Raw genomic sequence first — 16,591 nt, 5'->3', positions numbered from 1 at the left:
GTAATTTCACTCTTAGGTGTAGACCCAAGAGAAATGAAATCCTACGTCCACACAAAAATGTGCACATTAATGTTTATAGCAGCTTATTCACAATAACCAAAAAGTGGGAAAACGCAAATATCCATCAACTGACGAATGAATGAAACGTGGCCCAGCCACACAATGGAATATTACTCAGCCATAAAAAGGAATAACCCTGACACGCTACAACATGAATATACCTTGAAAACATCATGCTGAGCGAAAGAAGCCAGACAAAAAAAGCCACATGGTGTTATGATCCCATTGGTGTGAAATGTCTAGAATGGGCAAACCCAGAGACAGAAAGCAGATTCGTGGTTGCCAGGGGCTGCAGGGAGGGGGATGGGGAGTGACTGCTAATCGTTATGAGGTTTGTTTTGGGGGTGATGGAATTGTTCTGGAACTAGATAGAAGTGATGGTTAAGCACCATATTGAATATGCTAAAAACCACTGAACTGTATGCTCCAAAAGAGTAAAATTACATTATGCGCATTACATATACGTGTATCTCAATAAAGAAAAAAAAAGCCCCTGCCTATGATTATAGGGAACATAACAAAATTCACCTGGACGCCCCCACTGAGCTCTGGTTCCCAGTGAGTGCAGGGCGACCTTCCGTTCCCCCTCCTGCCACCACTGATATCCTGTCGTCTGTGATGGAAACTCCCTGCACTGCATTTGACACAGGTCGACCTGACCAGAAGGAATACCGTGCTTACCTGCACCTCGTTCGTTTTCTGTCTGATGGCCTCTTCCTTTTCTCTAATGTCTTGTTCCAGTGAGTATTTCTCCCTGAGTGTTTAAAAATATTTCATGAGACCACAGACAGAGTCAATAAGTCAACTGTCACCACAGTGCAGACTCTCCCCTCCACGTCTCAAGACCCAATTCCATCCATCACCAGCTGCCCCTACTTGGTGAGGGCGGAAGTCTAGGAAACACCCCAGGGATCATTCCCCTACGTGTGATCCCCTCCCCTGGGAGCATAGGTGGAAAGTGTGGATGCGATGACGCAAGGCTCCCAACGTGGCCACAGGAGCCCTTGAAAGCAGAGTGTTTTCAGAGTGAGTCAGAGTGATGCCCACGGTGAGAAGGACTGTCCAGACTGAGGGCCACGAATAAAGGAGCGTGCTCGGCCTCTCGGAGCAGAAGCAGCCCCTGGCCACATCCAGTGGGAAGAGAGATTGCAGACCCATCGCTGTGAGGAAGTGGATTCGGATTCTTCCCCACCCACACACGCCTGCTTCGGCTGACACCTGACCTCGGCCCTGTGAGACCCTGAGGAGCTGTGTGCTAACAAATGTATGATGTTAAGCTGCTACATTTGTGGCAATTTGTTACACAGCAAGAGCAAAGTAACATTCCAAATCCTATCTTCACTTGCTTACTGAATGAGGAGGGCCCACTGCTCTGAAGCACCAAGTGCTGAGGCCACGGGGACACACCACGAGCAGCCCCTACCCTCATGGAGCCCCCAGGCCAGTGGGGCAGACAGGTGACAAATCAATGCACAAATGAATACAACCTAAGGGCCACAAAGGGAAATCAAACAGGGTAAGGAAAGGGAAGGGCTCTCCAGGGAGGTATCCTGTGAATGGGAGATGTGGTGGAAGAACGTACTAGATCACAAGAACAGGAAGGCAAAGCTCAGCTGGGGGAGCCATAGTGCGAAGTCTGGAGTGATGCAAAGTGGGGTGGGGCAGCAACAAGTGGCAGTGAGGGTCTCTGGCCCCAGGGCTACCCCAGCCAACCCCGAGGGAGGCTGTGGCTGGCTGCTGTGCACACAGGCGCTCGCTCGGTGGGGCCTTGCCTGACTCCTCAGCTGCACCCAGCATCTCCTCCTTATGGACTAAACGCTTGTGTCCCCGCTCAAGCTCCTATGTTAAACCCTAATCCCCAGTATGATGGTATTAGGAAGTGGGGCCTCTGGGAGGTGATGAGGTGATGAGGTGATGAGGGCGGAGCCCTCATGAATAGGACCAGTGCCCTTATAAAAATGACCCCCGAGCGCTCCCTCAGCCCTGCTGCCATGTTGAGAATACAGCGAGAAGACAGCTGTCTATGAACCAGGAGGCACCCTCAGCAAACACCAAATCCGCTAGCACCTTGATCGTGGACTTACAGCCTCCAAAACCGTAAGAAGTGGATGTGTGTTGTTTAAGCCTCCCAATCTACGACACTTGTTAATGCAGTCCGAACACACTGAGACACCCCAAAGGGGCTGCCTCAGCAGCAGGGACATCGCTGTCCCACACACCCTGCCTCCTCCACCACCACCCAGCATTTGCACAACAAAAAGGCCTTCTTTGGGACACTTGCCAGAAATGAAACAACTGTGACCATCTGAATATCCATTTCCACAAGCCTAAGAACTACCTAACAACACAATATCCTCTTTAGACCCAACCCATTATGACTGGATCACACTGCAAGGGGAGAGGCGTGTCTCCACGCCTCCATCAGTAACAGCCTCCTGGGTCCCTCGCAAAGCTGCCAGCTGGGGGCTGCTCCAGGCCCGGCCTCCTGCACACACCTGCCTCTCACCTTCGCAGGGAAAACACTCCCTGCTGCCAGAGGCTGCACATCTGCAGATGCTCCCCTGGCCTGACTTGGACACTGGTGCCCTGTGTCCCTGCGTCATAGGCCCCTTTCCTCCTCCACCTGCAGTCCTGTCTAACAGCCCTCGCGGGCTCTAGGACACTGGCCTCCATCTTCACAGACACTCTTGGCCTTGCCAGGCTGCCCGTGCTGACCTCTGCTTTGGAAGACATGGCCCCCGGAGCCAGCAACAGATTGGAGGCCATCCTCTGGGCTGACCGTGAAGGGGGCCGCTTGGCTTCCACAGGCAGCCAAGGCTGAGGCTTTGTAACCCACCTAACTGCTCCCACCAGACGTCTGACCTGCCCTTGCTTTTCAGGGCCCTGCTGCACTGAGGGTGCCCAGCTGTGAGCGCTCTGGCAAAGTACTGCTATTTTCATTTTCAAGCAAATAAGTGCTCTTTCCCACGGAGGGCAAAGCGCCTCTGGCCCTTCTGCTCAGTGCCCCAAAGTAAGGAGAGTGCGCCCGCCCCCCAGAATTAACTGGAAAGGGGATGCTACTCTGGTAAGGATCACAGGGGCACACAGGAAGTGGACACTTTTTCTAAGCCTGACTCCGAGAGTGCAGACACCCTTCCAAAGCCCTCGTTCACACGTGGGGAAACCGAGGCAGTGAGTACAGGGAGTGGAGCTGGAGAGCTGGACGAGAGGCCCCTCTCACAGTTCAGCTGTTGGTCCTAAGCTGTTAACTGACCCCCTGAAACTCTGCTGCTTTGTGTCAGAGATAACAAAGCCTTTGGGGCGGGGGAGGTGTTGGTGCTGCCTGAGACCCCGCACACCACACCGGCTCTGAGGACTTACAGACTCAAGCTTGGTAAGCCACTTTGGGAACTCAGGGGAATCAGTGTCCCTTCGCTTTTGCTGAACAAACTTGTGACGGTCAACTTTCCAGGTGTTTCCAAAGCCTCCAACACTGCCAATAGCACCTGGAGTAGGGTTTGTGTGAGAGTCAGAAGGGAGAGCGCTGCCCTATTCACGCACCTTTGTAGCTGGGCGATCTCTTGACTGATATCATCGAGTTCCTTCACACCAGTGAACTCCCCAGATCCAAGAGAACTTGAGCTGTCCTGAAACCAAATTCAGACACAGCATCATGAGTTATTATACCACACTGACTTTACTACACAGCATGGACTAGTAGGTCTTAGAACGAGAGGTAAAATCATCCATCGATCCCCCACCCTGAGAACTATCTGGGCGTCCAGACAACCCAGGGCCCCTGCGGAAGGCTCACGGAATGCCAGCGCCACCTGGTGGCGGACTGTGGCAACGACATGAACACAACGGGGGTGCACCAGTGGCTACTCACCGGAACCGGGGTGCCTCTCTCTGAGGGTGGGACCATGTCCGGTGAGAGGACCTGAGGAGGGTCGATGCCTTTACTGACCTTCTGCTGAATGAAATACATAGCTAACGCGAATTGGTCTTTGCTTAACTTCCCCGTTTGCCTCGTATCGGCCAGAGCCCTGGGAGAAACGTGGGGATGCTAATTACATATCACAGACATCGGATTCAGGATTCAGCCCGAGCAATGAGTACCAGTCATGGAACCCATTCTTGTAAAAATGGACGATAAAAACAACTGGCCACAATGCAATGCCTTTTCTACTGAACATCCAGCTCTGGGGAACAGTCTTGGCCCCCACCTGAGCATCGTGCCCAGAGGCTGGCCAAGGAGGGGCTGTCGGGGGCTCCCTCCTGGCTCTACCACGTGTGGGTGGTAGACACAATGGTCTAGGACAGAGCAGCAATCTCCATGGAAATGGAAGCTGGGCCAAGTGCACACGCAGATCTCTAGCTGGTTCCTGCAGCCGGCGTCAGCGGAAAGCTTGGGCTGCTGGTTTTCAAGGGATGATGGCAGCAGCATTTAGGGTTGTCATCATGAGGGGATGGCGGTACTGCCCAGGACAAACCCTCCCTGCAGGGGTGTAGCTGCCCAAGTGGCCTTGTGACGTCCTGGCAGACAAGCAAGGCAGCAACTCGACACCCTTGGGAACTGGGAGTCGGCCGCTACGGGAAGGGAAGCCTCGTATGATAAAGACTCAGCCTCCACGTCCGCGAGAAACATCTTCCCTCCACTCACTGCCCATTCAACAGTTTTTCCCACTGCGCAGTCACCTGCAGAAACAGCGAGACCATCTCCTAATGCGCAGCAAAGAGAGCTGGAAACGCTGAACACTCAGGCCTAAGAACAGTGTCAGTGAACAGGGCTGCGGGGGGAGTGGAGACCTGCCAGAAGTCATGGATAAAACCTGGTTTAAAAACGGCTTTGTTCTTGTCACAGTTCAGGGGCACAATTTCACACTGTGATTACTTCTCGTGGCTCTGCCCACGAGGGCCAGTCCTGCCACACACCCAGCGCACCCACAGCAGCTCCGGCTGCTGCCTCTTCTCTCTAGCCCCTCCCCTGCCTCCGAGTCTCTCAAGGATCTTGGGCTCCAAGGCCACGTGCAGACGCTCTGTCAGCGTCCACACCCATCTTGACACCACGCTGCCTGGGCAGGTGCCAGATGCTACTTGGGGAAAGGCCTAGGCCCCATTTCCCCCTGCGACCCCTCTTGTCCTGTTCTCTCCCCTTCAGTTATGTTCCCTTTCCCTGGGCCACCTGCACACAAATCTAGACTGTCTGTCGTTTCACTTTCTAGTGGTGACTCTAGAGCTCGCTCTGTCTGCCTTTCCCCCCACTCCCTGTACGCAATCCTCTGCGCTCCTTCTGTGATCCAAGCATGTTCATGATTTCAGTGTCATTTACATGTAGTTATGCCACTTACAGGTTGAGGTGTATGTTATAAATTACTTCCCTTGCACTGTTGCTTCATTTGAAGATCGGGGCATCATGTCGCTACCTTTGAATTCCACGTTTGTCCATTTCAGGTGATAAAGGGGACTGTTTTACTGGTTTCTTAAAGGGGGAACTAGATCTGAAGGGGCTGTGGGCGGGCGTCCCCCAGCTGCCTTGGTGACTGACTTAGGGCGTCATGCACTCCCTCAGCCCACTTTCGGGGGCAGGGCTTCACCTCACAACATGGACATCTGTGAATTACTGCTCAGTACAGTACTAACTCACTGCTCTACTTGGAGGGCTCGCCTTTCCAGAATTACATGGGAATTCTCTTCTTACAACGCCCTAGTGAAAGCCCAGGGCTCCGAGGACAAAACTAGGAAGTGACTTCCACCACTGGCCAGTGACAAAAGGAGCCACTCCAGTGAGTGAAGATGGGTCTGCCTAGCCCCCAAGGGAAGTGGGGGTGGAGCCTGCTCCTTGACCCGGCCCTCCCCCAGGAGCCGAGCCACTGACCTGCCTAGGGCCGTACCCCCACTGTCCAGGGGCACACTCCCCCAGAGAGGGCACGGCTGAGTGCCTCCACCCCAACTGTCTGTGGCCAAGGCTGGACCTCCTGCTCGAGTCAGCATTACCACCAGTAAGAACGGGTCCGGCCGTTCAAGCAGGTCACCCCAGAGCTCTCTAGAGGGTCCAGACAGATCTTCCTGTTGAAGAAGAGTGAACTGACATGCACGGAACACGAGGTATGGGCTTTTACACGTGTGCGTCGCTCAGCTCCTATCTCCCTGGCAAGAATAAAGTACGGGGCAGGCAAGGCAGCCAGTGCAGGGCTGGGGAGGTGGCCTGACCCCCAGGTCCCTAATGACACCCCTCCGGCCCTTCACACAGCACAGCCTCATTTCCACATGGCCCCTGTGAGCCACTCACAGCCATCATTACACACACAGCGAGGCCCGAATACCAAGGAGCAGACGTCCGTCTACCCGCCCTTACCATATGTGTGCTAGAAGGTTCTGAGTGAGGCCAGAGTGCATGAAGATCTCCTTCACCTCCAGGCCGCTGACATAGCCATCCAGGTCCAGGTCGGTCTTCAGGAATATCTCGTCAAAGCGCATCTTGTCTGCTACTGGCACCACCCAGTTCACCGTTGGCTGAAAGGGAGTTTTAAAACGGTTCATCCTCAAGCTTTTCATCACCTACAAATATGCACGACGAAAGTGCTTTCACGTGCATGTTAGCAGAAAACTGTCCTCAGGACTCCAGGAGCCGGGGGAAGACAGGATCCCGGCTCTGTAAGCAGGGACACTGAGGCTGAGAAAAGTGAATGCTGATCGGTCCATCTCGCCCAGCGGCCAGCCTGCACCTCTTTGCACTGCAGCGCAGCACCCAGTCTGCTGGTGCTGAAAGGGACATAAAGACCCAGCAGGTCCATGTGCCAATGGCCCTTCCACCCCCCACCGCCTGGGACATGCTGGCGACCTTCCAGGAGGGGCTTCGAGTGTGCTGAGCAAAACCCTGCTCACCGCCCATTTTGGAAGACCCAGCTCCTGAGAACCAGCCCGGCTCCCACTCCAGCCTTCCTGGTCTGTTGTCTTCCGTCTATAAATGCTTTCCGGTAGCTGCCAGGGGAGTCTCAGTGCCCACAATACCAGGATTCTGCACTCCATCCTTCTTTGTCCCTGCCCCAATTCCCTGTGACACAGTAGCCTCCTATGAGGTGCTGGCGTGCACACAGCACTGATGGGGAGCCTCCGATGAGCACCCCAACACCCTCAAAGAAGGGTGCTACTCTGGCAGACGGAGCTTGGCCTCTCACACCACCTGTTCAAGTTTACTTAAGAAGGGCAAATGCCACAGAGGGTCCACCAGGGCCCATGTACCTTCTAATTCGGGGTCTACAAGGTCCCTTGGGCTAATTGATTGCTAACTCTGGATGTGTCAAATTTGACCTTCGGTGCTCTCATGGCGCCAGGTTCCATAGCATCAATGCCCCTTTTTCTAGAGACGTTTCTCCTCATCTGCTTTTCCTGAATGATCTCCCTCATTATCCAAGTCGAGCGGGATCCTGACCTGAGCACCAGGAATCCAGAAAGCGAGGTTGAGAAGCTAGGGTGCCACGTTACCCAGAATGTTTCAGTTTGGTGTTTCAGGCAGGAAATAGAACGACTGAGTACAGCAAGGAATTGATCAGAAAACTAATCATAATCTATGGACCAATGTGAAAGGCAAGGGCTCTGGCAGCAAGAATTCAGGCAGCAAGCGAGAACTGAGTTCTACTTGTCACATTACTCTTCCCGTCTGCTGTAGAAGCGTCAGAGACATACATACAGGAGCTCTAATGAAAAAGAGGCTTGCTGTCGTAAGTCAAATGGCTGGAGCGAGTTAAACCTCAGATGCTAAGAAACCAAGGAAGAAGTAACAGCAGGTCAGACAGGCTGAGCTGAGGGAGAGAATGCTTTCTGTGTCCCATGAGTCCCAAGAAATTACAACAAGAGTCCTAACATTTGCTGTGCAAACAGAATGACCTTGCTGCCTGATTTCTGGGGTACTGGTGTCCGTCAGCAGCAAAACCCCAATGCCTGCTTGGCTACAAATCTACATGAGACAGACCTCCCCTTGGAGCTGGGTCTCCCAGAACAGACTGGCTTTAAGGCTGACACAGTTGCTGCAGGCCCCCAGTGAACAGGAACAGACCTTGGTGGTTAGAAGGGGCTTTACCCCACACCTGGCCACGAGACCAGGACCAGGCAGCCCTTGACCTTGAGGCAGCAGGTGGGGGCAGACAGGACATTGCTGGCCTGGAGATGAAAAAAGTGGAGGAGAGGGAGCAAGTCAATTGTAGGTCCCCGTTCTCACGTCTGTGATTCTATGAGCTGCCCCTATTCATGGTGAAGGCGGCACACCCTCCCACCCCACCTCTGACCCCAATAGTGGCCACTGCTAACATCAGTCTAGTTGGGGGTGGGGGGCGGCAGCATACTCCTGGGGTCTGGATGAGGCTGGTCAACCTGAGGCCATCAGCAACTTCAGCCCCACTTGCTTCCTTGAAGGAAAACACATCACCACTAACCTAGCCTACGGTGCTTACTAAGAGCTCTTAACAAGAATTCTGCAGACTCAAGGGGGCGCTGGGTCGTCTTGGAAAGCAACAGCTCATGCAGACCTCAGTGCCTGGCCTCTCCCTCTCTCTCGGTCCCCACCCTGCTGTCCCCTGGCTCACCCTGCCCCAGCCTTCTCCCTGTTTCTCCCACACACCAACCACTCCCACTTCAGAGCCCTGGCACAGCTTGGTGGCCATCAGTGGCCGTCCAGCTGGCCTCGTCTGCAGGACCATGCAGCCTCCTCACCCAGACACTTCCAGGCCAGGCCCTGTCCTGCTTTCTCATGGCTGTCAGACCTACCTTAGTTTATTGATTTACTTATTGTCTGCCTCCCCCACGGAGGGCAGGAGCCTATCGCAGGGTCACTGTGGCAGCCCCTAGGACCCCCAGGACATGCTGGGCATAGCTGGAGAGCTGCTGAAGATGCCGAGGCTGGGCTGTCTAGACACGGGGCTTCTTAGCAGACAGCCAAGGAAATCAGGTTAACGCCAATCAGAGAGAACACCTGGGGCCACGCCCTCCACCTGGCCAAGGCACTGACAGGAGCTGTGCTAGCTTTGTGGTCAAATCACCTGCTCTATTTTTGTTTCCTCTAGGGTGTGATGTGTTCTCTGAGCTCCTTGAAAATGAGCCTCCTGAGTCAGATGGTTAACTTTACAAATATCACAAGCAAGAGAAATCAATGTCTGATTGTGCACTGCTCATTTTCACTTTTATCATATTCTGAAGTTGCGTGGTGGTGCCAGCTCGCCTTCTTGTCACATTCATTGCTTTGCGTTTGAAGCCGCAGATGAGGCAGAAAACGAAACGTGATTCCAGATGTCACTCACATTCGTGTTCTTGTGTGTTTTAGACAATCTCACAGATGCCCTTTTATAAAGATGCTGCATTTGCCAGAACAAGAGCCATCTTTTTGATATATAAGATGCTACTGTGCGGAAACTCTGAACCCCCACATGTCCTCCTAACATGAGATGGATGCCTCTCTCACTCACCTGATCATTCAATACACATTCGCTGAGCAAAGTACCAGAAATTATTCTAGATGGTGAGGTTATAACCAAGAACTAACTCTGCTCTCCTGAAGCTGGTGTGTGTGTGCGTGCGTGTGCGTGTGTGTGTAAACTTCGGGATAGATGGAGGAGAAGGGCTGGGTAGGCAGGACATGGGCTGTGCTGGGTAATGGTGTGGTCACACCAGGCCCCCCGATGGGGTGCCCCATGAGTGGAGGCTCATGATGCGAGGTGTCACGGTGAGGTCTGGGGATGCCCCTCTGACAGGAGGGCCAGAGGCGAGAGGAGAGGGGATTTGCTACGTGTCTGAGGAAGGGTGGTATTTCTGCACAAGTGAATGAGAAAGTTAATTCTGAACCCCTGCTGCTATGGACTGCATGTATGTGCCCCCCAAATTCACGTGTTGAAATCCTACCCCCGCCATGTGACGGTATTAGGAATGGGGCCTTTGGGAGGAGGAGGCCATGAGGGTGGAGCCCTCACGAATGGGATTAGTGCCCTTATAAGAGAACCCAGGGAGTGCCCTTGCCCCTTCCGCCAAGTGAGGACATAGCTAGAAGACGGCTGCCTGTGAACCAGGAAGCCCTCACCAGGTGCGCAAGCTGCCCATGCCTTGATCTTGAACTTCCAGCCGCCCAAACTGTGAGACATAATTGTCTGTTGTTTATAAGCCCCCCCAGTCTACAGTATTCTGTTACGATAGCCCAAATGGACTAAAATGCCTGTCACAGATATTTTTAATTTAATCACAAACGTTGCCTTTTTGGGGTAACAAATTACTTGCTCCCAAGAAACATCAAGCTGGGGCTCTACACCCGAAAACAGCTGCTCCAAGAAGGGACCCCACACACAGAGGGCACTGTACCTGTGTTTGCTTGATGCTGTGCTTGGGAGACAAGCTTCCTGTGCTGTTCAAGCTGCTGACGCTGCCGTGGGAAGGCGTGGAGCGGAGGCTGTCCTTGGGTGGGGGGCTGGCGGGCAGGACGGGCACAGCGCCCGGGAACACTGTCTTCTTTCTCTTGGAGGGTGGGATGAGGGCTGGGGGCAGGATGGAGGGCACTGGCTCCTTCTCGAGGGCGCGGTACACCAAGTGCATTGCCTGTAACAACAAAAAGGAATCGTGTTCAGGTAGCCAGGCCAAGTCGCGGATGGGCAGGGGGCAGCTCTAGCAGGGGCTATAGTGATGAGACAAAGAACGCTCTTTCAGAGGTTGCTTCCAAGCGGAACGAGTACAAATAAACCTCTTCTGATGAGCTATGCTTCCAAAGCAGGATTTTGCAAGACATTTGTTTAACCACATGAGGCTGAATGAGTACAAAAGGAATTCAATCATGCCAGACTCCATACATGTCCCGTCACAGGAGGGACACTGGCTCCAGGGCTGACAACTTCCAAAGCACTGGAATTTGGAAATCTAAAGACACTCGCGAGCTGTGTGGCTTCAAGATATTCCAGAGATACAGAAAACTACAGAAAAACGTGTGCTGTGCTGAGGACGCTCCCCTGTTTGAGGCAGGTAGAGAAAAGAAACTTTGTCTAAAACAAGGATTTAAAAGTTTGTTTTAAACTGTAACAAAACCAAACCATAATTACAATCCTCACCACTTCAAACTACCCTGGTTCACCGAAAATAAGCCCTAGCCGGACCATCCGCTCGAATGCGTCTTTTGGAGCAAAAATTAATATCAGACCCGGTCTTATTTTACTATAATATAAAACCAGGTCTTACATAACATAACATAACATAACATAACATAACATAACATAACATAACATAACATAACATAACATAACATAACATAACATAACATAACATAAAACATAACATAACATAACATAACATAACATAACATAACATAACACCAGGTCTTTTATTAACTTTTGCTCCAAAAGACACATGAGAGCTGATGGTCCGGCTAGGGCTTATTTTCGGGGAAACACGGTATTCTTTAAGTTGCTGTCTGCATAGACAACAGACCGTTAACACCAGCAGCTTACTAAAAATCTCTACAAAATGTTACACCCAGTTAGTGCTGAAAAGAAACACAAAAACGACATGATTCTAAGACCCATTTATAAAAGAGCATAAATCTTGGCCGACGGGACGAGAAATGATAAAACACAAAAGGGGAAACAGGGCTCGTGAGGCCGTGAGGAGAGGCCCCTTCCAGTTTCACGCTGGAACGATCACCCTGGTCCTGGGACCACCCTCAGAGCAGATCAATGATATGAACACCTTAAGTCAAGTGCAGTCAACAGGAATATAACAAATAAATAATGAAGGGCTGGGAGACGGGGAGTTAGTGTTTCATGTGGACAGCGCTTCAGCTTTGCAAAATGGAGAGAGCTGTGGATGGTGGTGACGGCTGCACAACAATGTGATCACACTTAATGCCACTGATCTGGACACTTAAAACAGTTAAGATGGTAAATTTTATGCTATGTATATTTTACCACAAAAAGAAACGGACAACCAGTAAAAACAACAGGATGATGGAGAAACACGGAAAACGCTCCAAGTGAAAAGGCAGAACAGAGTTGATAGGTGGGGAAAAACACAATCGAGTACTGTTGGGTGTCAGTTTATGGAGGGAATGGTAAGAGAAATTTATAATTCCCTTGGAAAATGGTTTAGATTTAACCTAGAAGTTTAAAATCTCAAAGGTTTTACACACATAGGAAAGATAATAAGAAACCTAAATTCATGTACATGTTGCAAAAATCACATTTTAAAGATGTTCAAAATTCCAGAACAGAAGATGTATCACGAATACAGTTGTTTCATCATTTTTTTATTGCTTGGGTATTCCCACATAATTCACAGTTGGGGTTTTTATTTTTGTTTTTGTTTGGTTGAACTTAATTACTATTTATTAGTGTTGTCCTTAACTACAGGGGCTACTTCATTCCATTTGTTTTTGTTTTTGTTTGTTTGAGATTTCATGGAACAAGAAGTAAATCCCATGAAAGGGAGAGAAAGGTCCAACATGGACATGAGGTGGGGGGGCAGGAGGAAGAGGAGGGACAGACTGACAGTGGCCCAGGATGAGGAGGGCATGCACGGGGGGAGGTCAGCCCAACCCCCTGGGCAGCTGAAAAGGTGGGTGGGTTGGGCAGCTCCATGGGAAGGTGGCCCATAGGACGGAAGAGCCCTGATCTACACACAGCTAGCTGCACTGCTGTCACTAAAAGAATAGGGTGCGAGGACTTGGGCTCGGGCATGGGGAGCAGATGTTGGTGTGCTAGGGTACCTGGGGGGCACATGTACACACACACCTACTTCCCAGCTCTATCTGCTGGGAAGGCTGGGGAGCAGGCGGTACCCCAGGGGCCAGATTCTGGTTTCCAACGCCATTCTCCACTACAAGGCCCAGGGCTCCCTGGAGAAAGGGCTGATACAGGGCTGGGCAGGGAACCTATGGGGCAGCTAGGAGTGCCACAAGGAAGTAACTGGTCAGAGAATGATAGGATGTGACCAAAGGACAAAGGAGCCAGCTGGAGGAGCTCCCACTGGGCAAAATAAGTCACACCAGTGAAGGATTATAGACAGTGGAGCAGAGGACGCATCCATGAGTGCGCTCTGAAACAAACAAATTCCTGACGGTAGAAGGCCAGCTAGAGAATGTGCAAGGAATGACAGAATTACAGATCACCACCTGAAACCACCAGAATCCCAATATGCAGGCGAGACTCCCAGGAGAAGCAGCGGGTAAGAATCAGACAGGCAACAGCGTGCCCAGTCTCCACGTGCCTCCCACAAGAGACTGAGCACAAAGGGGACGAGTAGCAGCAGGAGAAACCCCAGCCTCCACCCTGATGGCGATCAAGGCTGCCACCGTGGTAATGACGTATAAGACCTCAAGTGTCCTATGGATGCTGTGTGCCCCAGGAGAACTCCTGTCACCTCCATGAGGTCCTGCCACCACAACAGTGCACAGCTTGGATCATCAGAGGAAAACAGCAGACAGGCCCACACCAAGGAACACTACACAATGCACTCTTCAAATGGCCATGACACACACAGAGCGTCCCCAGATTAGAGGACACAAAAGAGACAGGGCTATGGAACGTAACAAACCAGGCTGGAGTCTCTTAACTACAAGGGACGTTTTGGGGACAACTGGAAAAATCTGAATGATATCCTTAGATTAGATAATAGATGACATAATAGATATAATAATATATACAATGTAAGCTATAACCTATAATAGATTACCATAATAAATTAAACAATGTCAATGTTAATTTCCTGATTTTTGAATTGGACAGTGGTTATGGAAGAGAATTCCCTCGTTTCAGGAAACACACATTGAAGTATTTTGGGATTAAAAGCTATCACAGCTACAACTTACTCCAAAATGGTTCAAAGGAAAAGTTCACTGGTGCATACACAGACATACTCTCATAGAGAGGGAGGGAGGGAGTTAAGCAATGTACTAAAATAGTAACACTGGGGAATCTGAGCGAAAGTTATTCAGAAAAATTCTCTGTATTATTGCAATTTTTCTTTAAATTCAAATTATGTCTAAACAAACACTTTTTAAAAATTAAAGGAGAAAAAACGAGTCCAGAATCCCCCCTCCCCGCACCCTCCCCTTCCTTAGCAGAACGGGGAGAGAGACACAGCGGGGACCTACCACAGCGGGGACCTACCACAGCAAACTCATCTCTGTCCAGGTGTCCGTCCTTGTCAATGTCACTGAGGTCCCAGACCTGCAAGGGAAAGAGCAGCAGGGCTTACTGGGGGGAAGTACCAAGGCTTACTGGAGTGGGGGAGATACCAAGACTTAAGGGGGTAGAATCAAAGCTTACTTGGGGAGGTACCAAAGCTTAGTGGAGGGTGGGGAGTACCGAAGCTTACTGGGGGAGGTACTGAGGCTTACTGAGAGAAGTACTGAGGCTTACTGGTATGAGGAACTGAGGCTTACTGGGGGAGGTACTGAGGCTTACTGGGGGAGGTACTGAGGCTTACTGGGGGAGGTACTGAGGCTTACTGGGGGAGGTACTGAGGCTTACTGGGGGAGGTACTGAGGCTTACTGGTAGGAGGTACTGAGGCTTACTGGGGGAGGTACTGAGGCTTACTGAGAGAAGTACTGAGGCTTACTGGGGGAAGTACTGAGGCTTACTGGTAGGAGGTACTGAGGCTTACTGGGGGAGGTACTGAGGCTTACTGGGGGAGGTACTGAGGCTTACTGGGGGAGGTACTGAGGCTTACTGGGGGAGGTACTGAGGCTTACTGGGGGAGGTACTGAGGCTTACTGAGAGAAGTACTGAGGCTTACTGGGGGAAGTACTGAGGCTTACTGGGGGAGGTACTGAGGCTTACTGGTAGGAGGTACTGAGGCTTACTGGGGGAGGTACTGAGGCTTACTGGGGGAGGTACTGAGGCTTACTGGTAGGAGGTACTGAGGCTTACTGGGGGAGGTACTGAGGCTTACTGGGGGAGGTACTGAGGCTTACTGGTAGGAGGAACTGAGGCTTATCGGTAGGAGGTACTGAGGCTTACTGGGGGAGGTACTGAGGCTTACTGGGGAGGTACTGAGGCTTACTGGGGGAGGTACTGAGGCTTACTTGGGGAGGTACTGAGGCTTACTGGTAGGAGGTACTGAGGCTTATGAGGGAGGGGGGGAGAGAACCAAGGCTTACTGGGAGAGTTACCAAGGAATAATGGGGGGAGTACTGAGGCTTACGAGGGGGGGTATCATTCATGGCTTACTGGGAGGGAAGTACCAAGAATTATGGGTGAGTGGGAGGTACTGAGGCTTAAGGGGGGGGTACCAAAGGGCAGGGAGTACCAAGGCTTACTGGGGGAGGTACCAAGGAATACTGGGGGGCAGCGAGTACTGAGGCTTCCTAGGGGGGAGGTACCATGCATGGCTTACTGAGGGTGAAGTACCAAGAATTATGGGTGGGGGGGAGGTCCCAAGCCTTACTGAGGGGTAAGAGCCCGTGTGCAGCAAGTGAGCCCACCTGAATTCAGATTCTGAGTGCATGCCCGAGGTAAAATGAGGCAATCAAAAATGCATTAAGAACCAGTCTGTGGGTTCTCTGAAAAAAAAATCCCCCAATGAAGTACTGTCAGTTCCAAGATCCTTTCTGACACATTATGGCCATTTTCTCTAACAAATGTTCACGACTATGATCACATCCACCCCGACTTTTTCTTCATCGTCTCACAAAGAAATCCTAGTGAAGATGGTTTGGTTTTGGCACAGGTGTTGCTCTGGACACAAGACACCCCAACACACTCACACATACCCATTAGCCCCCGCCCCATTCTTCATGCACAAGGCCATGGGCATGTGACTGAGCAGGTCTGTGGTGTCTCATTTCTCCCGTCATTGGGTCGTGAAGCAGGTACCGTGGACTGTGCTAGACCCACCGAGCACCGGAAGACCAGGCAGGCAGGCATGGGATCCTAGAAAAAGGCTGCGTGCCAAGTTTTCTAAAGCACAATCAAGGCACCAGCTTTCTGACCCAAGTCAGCTCCCCAGACAAGCCAGCCAGCCTGACGAGGCCAATACTGGGCACGGCACCAGTGCCCAAGCTACGCGTCACCCAGGGGTCTACCTGAGATGCTTCACATGCTGGTTTCCCTTCCCACCATCATCAATCACCAGGGACTTCAGCCCAGGGACATTTCTCGTGTGAGTCCTCCTCTCCACCATGCCATGTCCTTGACTCAGGTCTCTCGAACACTCCAGAGCCTCCAACTGGCCTCCCTGCCTCTAGGCCTGTCCCCAGGGTTACCAAAGGGACTGGTCTAGAATGAACTCTGAGCCCACCCTGTCCTGCTAGCAGCATCCAGTCCCTGCCCCTCCTCCTGGCACAGAGCCTCTAGTGCCCTTAGCAGGCCCTGCACCCCAGCCCAGCCTCCTGGGACTCCACCTTGACCTCTAGGGACACCAAACTGTCCCCAGCCCCCTCAAGGTATGGAAGGCCCTTTTAAAGGTGCTCGGTACCCGGCTGTGCTTTATGTCTCTTTTCCATTTAGGAAGCAAAGGCTCTGGAGAGTCACTTTCCCAAAGATATAGCATATGTGTGGGGGAAGGTGGAGGGGGGTGTCGCTGGAC

General features: G+C 51.8%; 1 protein-coding gene across 18 annotated transcripts in view; it reads right to left on the bottom strand.

The window, feature by feature from the left end:
- The window catches only part of EPS15L1 (epidermal growth factor receptor pathway substrate 15 like 1), an 89,627-nt gene that overhangs the window by 44,548 nt on the left and 28,488 nt on the right, over positions 1 to 16,591 (bottom strand). For all 18 annotated transcript variants that reach the window (XM_019736823.2, XM_074337982.1, XM_019736828.2 and 15 more), the window contains 6 exons: positions 14,172 to 14,231; positions 10,384 to 10,617; positions 6,398 to 6,555; positions 3,929 to 4,085; positions 3,601 to 3,686; positions 742 to 814 (listed from right to left, as the gene is read on the bottom strand). In XM_019736823.2, coding sequence (XP_019592382.1) covers positions 742 to 814; positions 3,601 to 3,686; positions 3,929 to 4,085; positions 6,398 to 6,555; positions 10,384 to 10,617; positions 14,172 to 14,231 — 768 coding nt within the window. The remainder of the gene's footprint in view (positions 1 to 741; positions 815 to 3,600; positions 3,687 to 3,928; positions 4,086 to 6,397; positions 6,556 to 10,383; positions 10,618 to 14,171; positions 14,232 to 16,591) is intronic.

Source organism: Rhinolophus sinicus, linkage group LG07, assembly GCF_036562045.2.
Source record: "Rhinolophus sinicus isolate RSC01 linkage group LG07, ASM3656204v1, whole genome shotgun sequence".
Classification (NCBI taxonomy): domain Eukaryota; kingdom Metazoa; phylum Chordata; class Mammalia; order Chiroptera; family Rhinolophidae; genus Rhinolophus; species Rhinolophus sinicus.
Note: the sequence above shows the minus strand (reverse complement) of the source record. Positions and strands in the feature narration are given on the sequence as shown.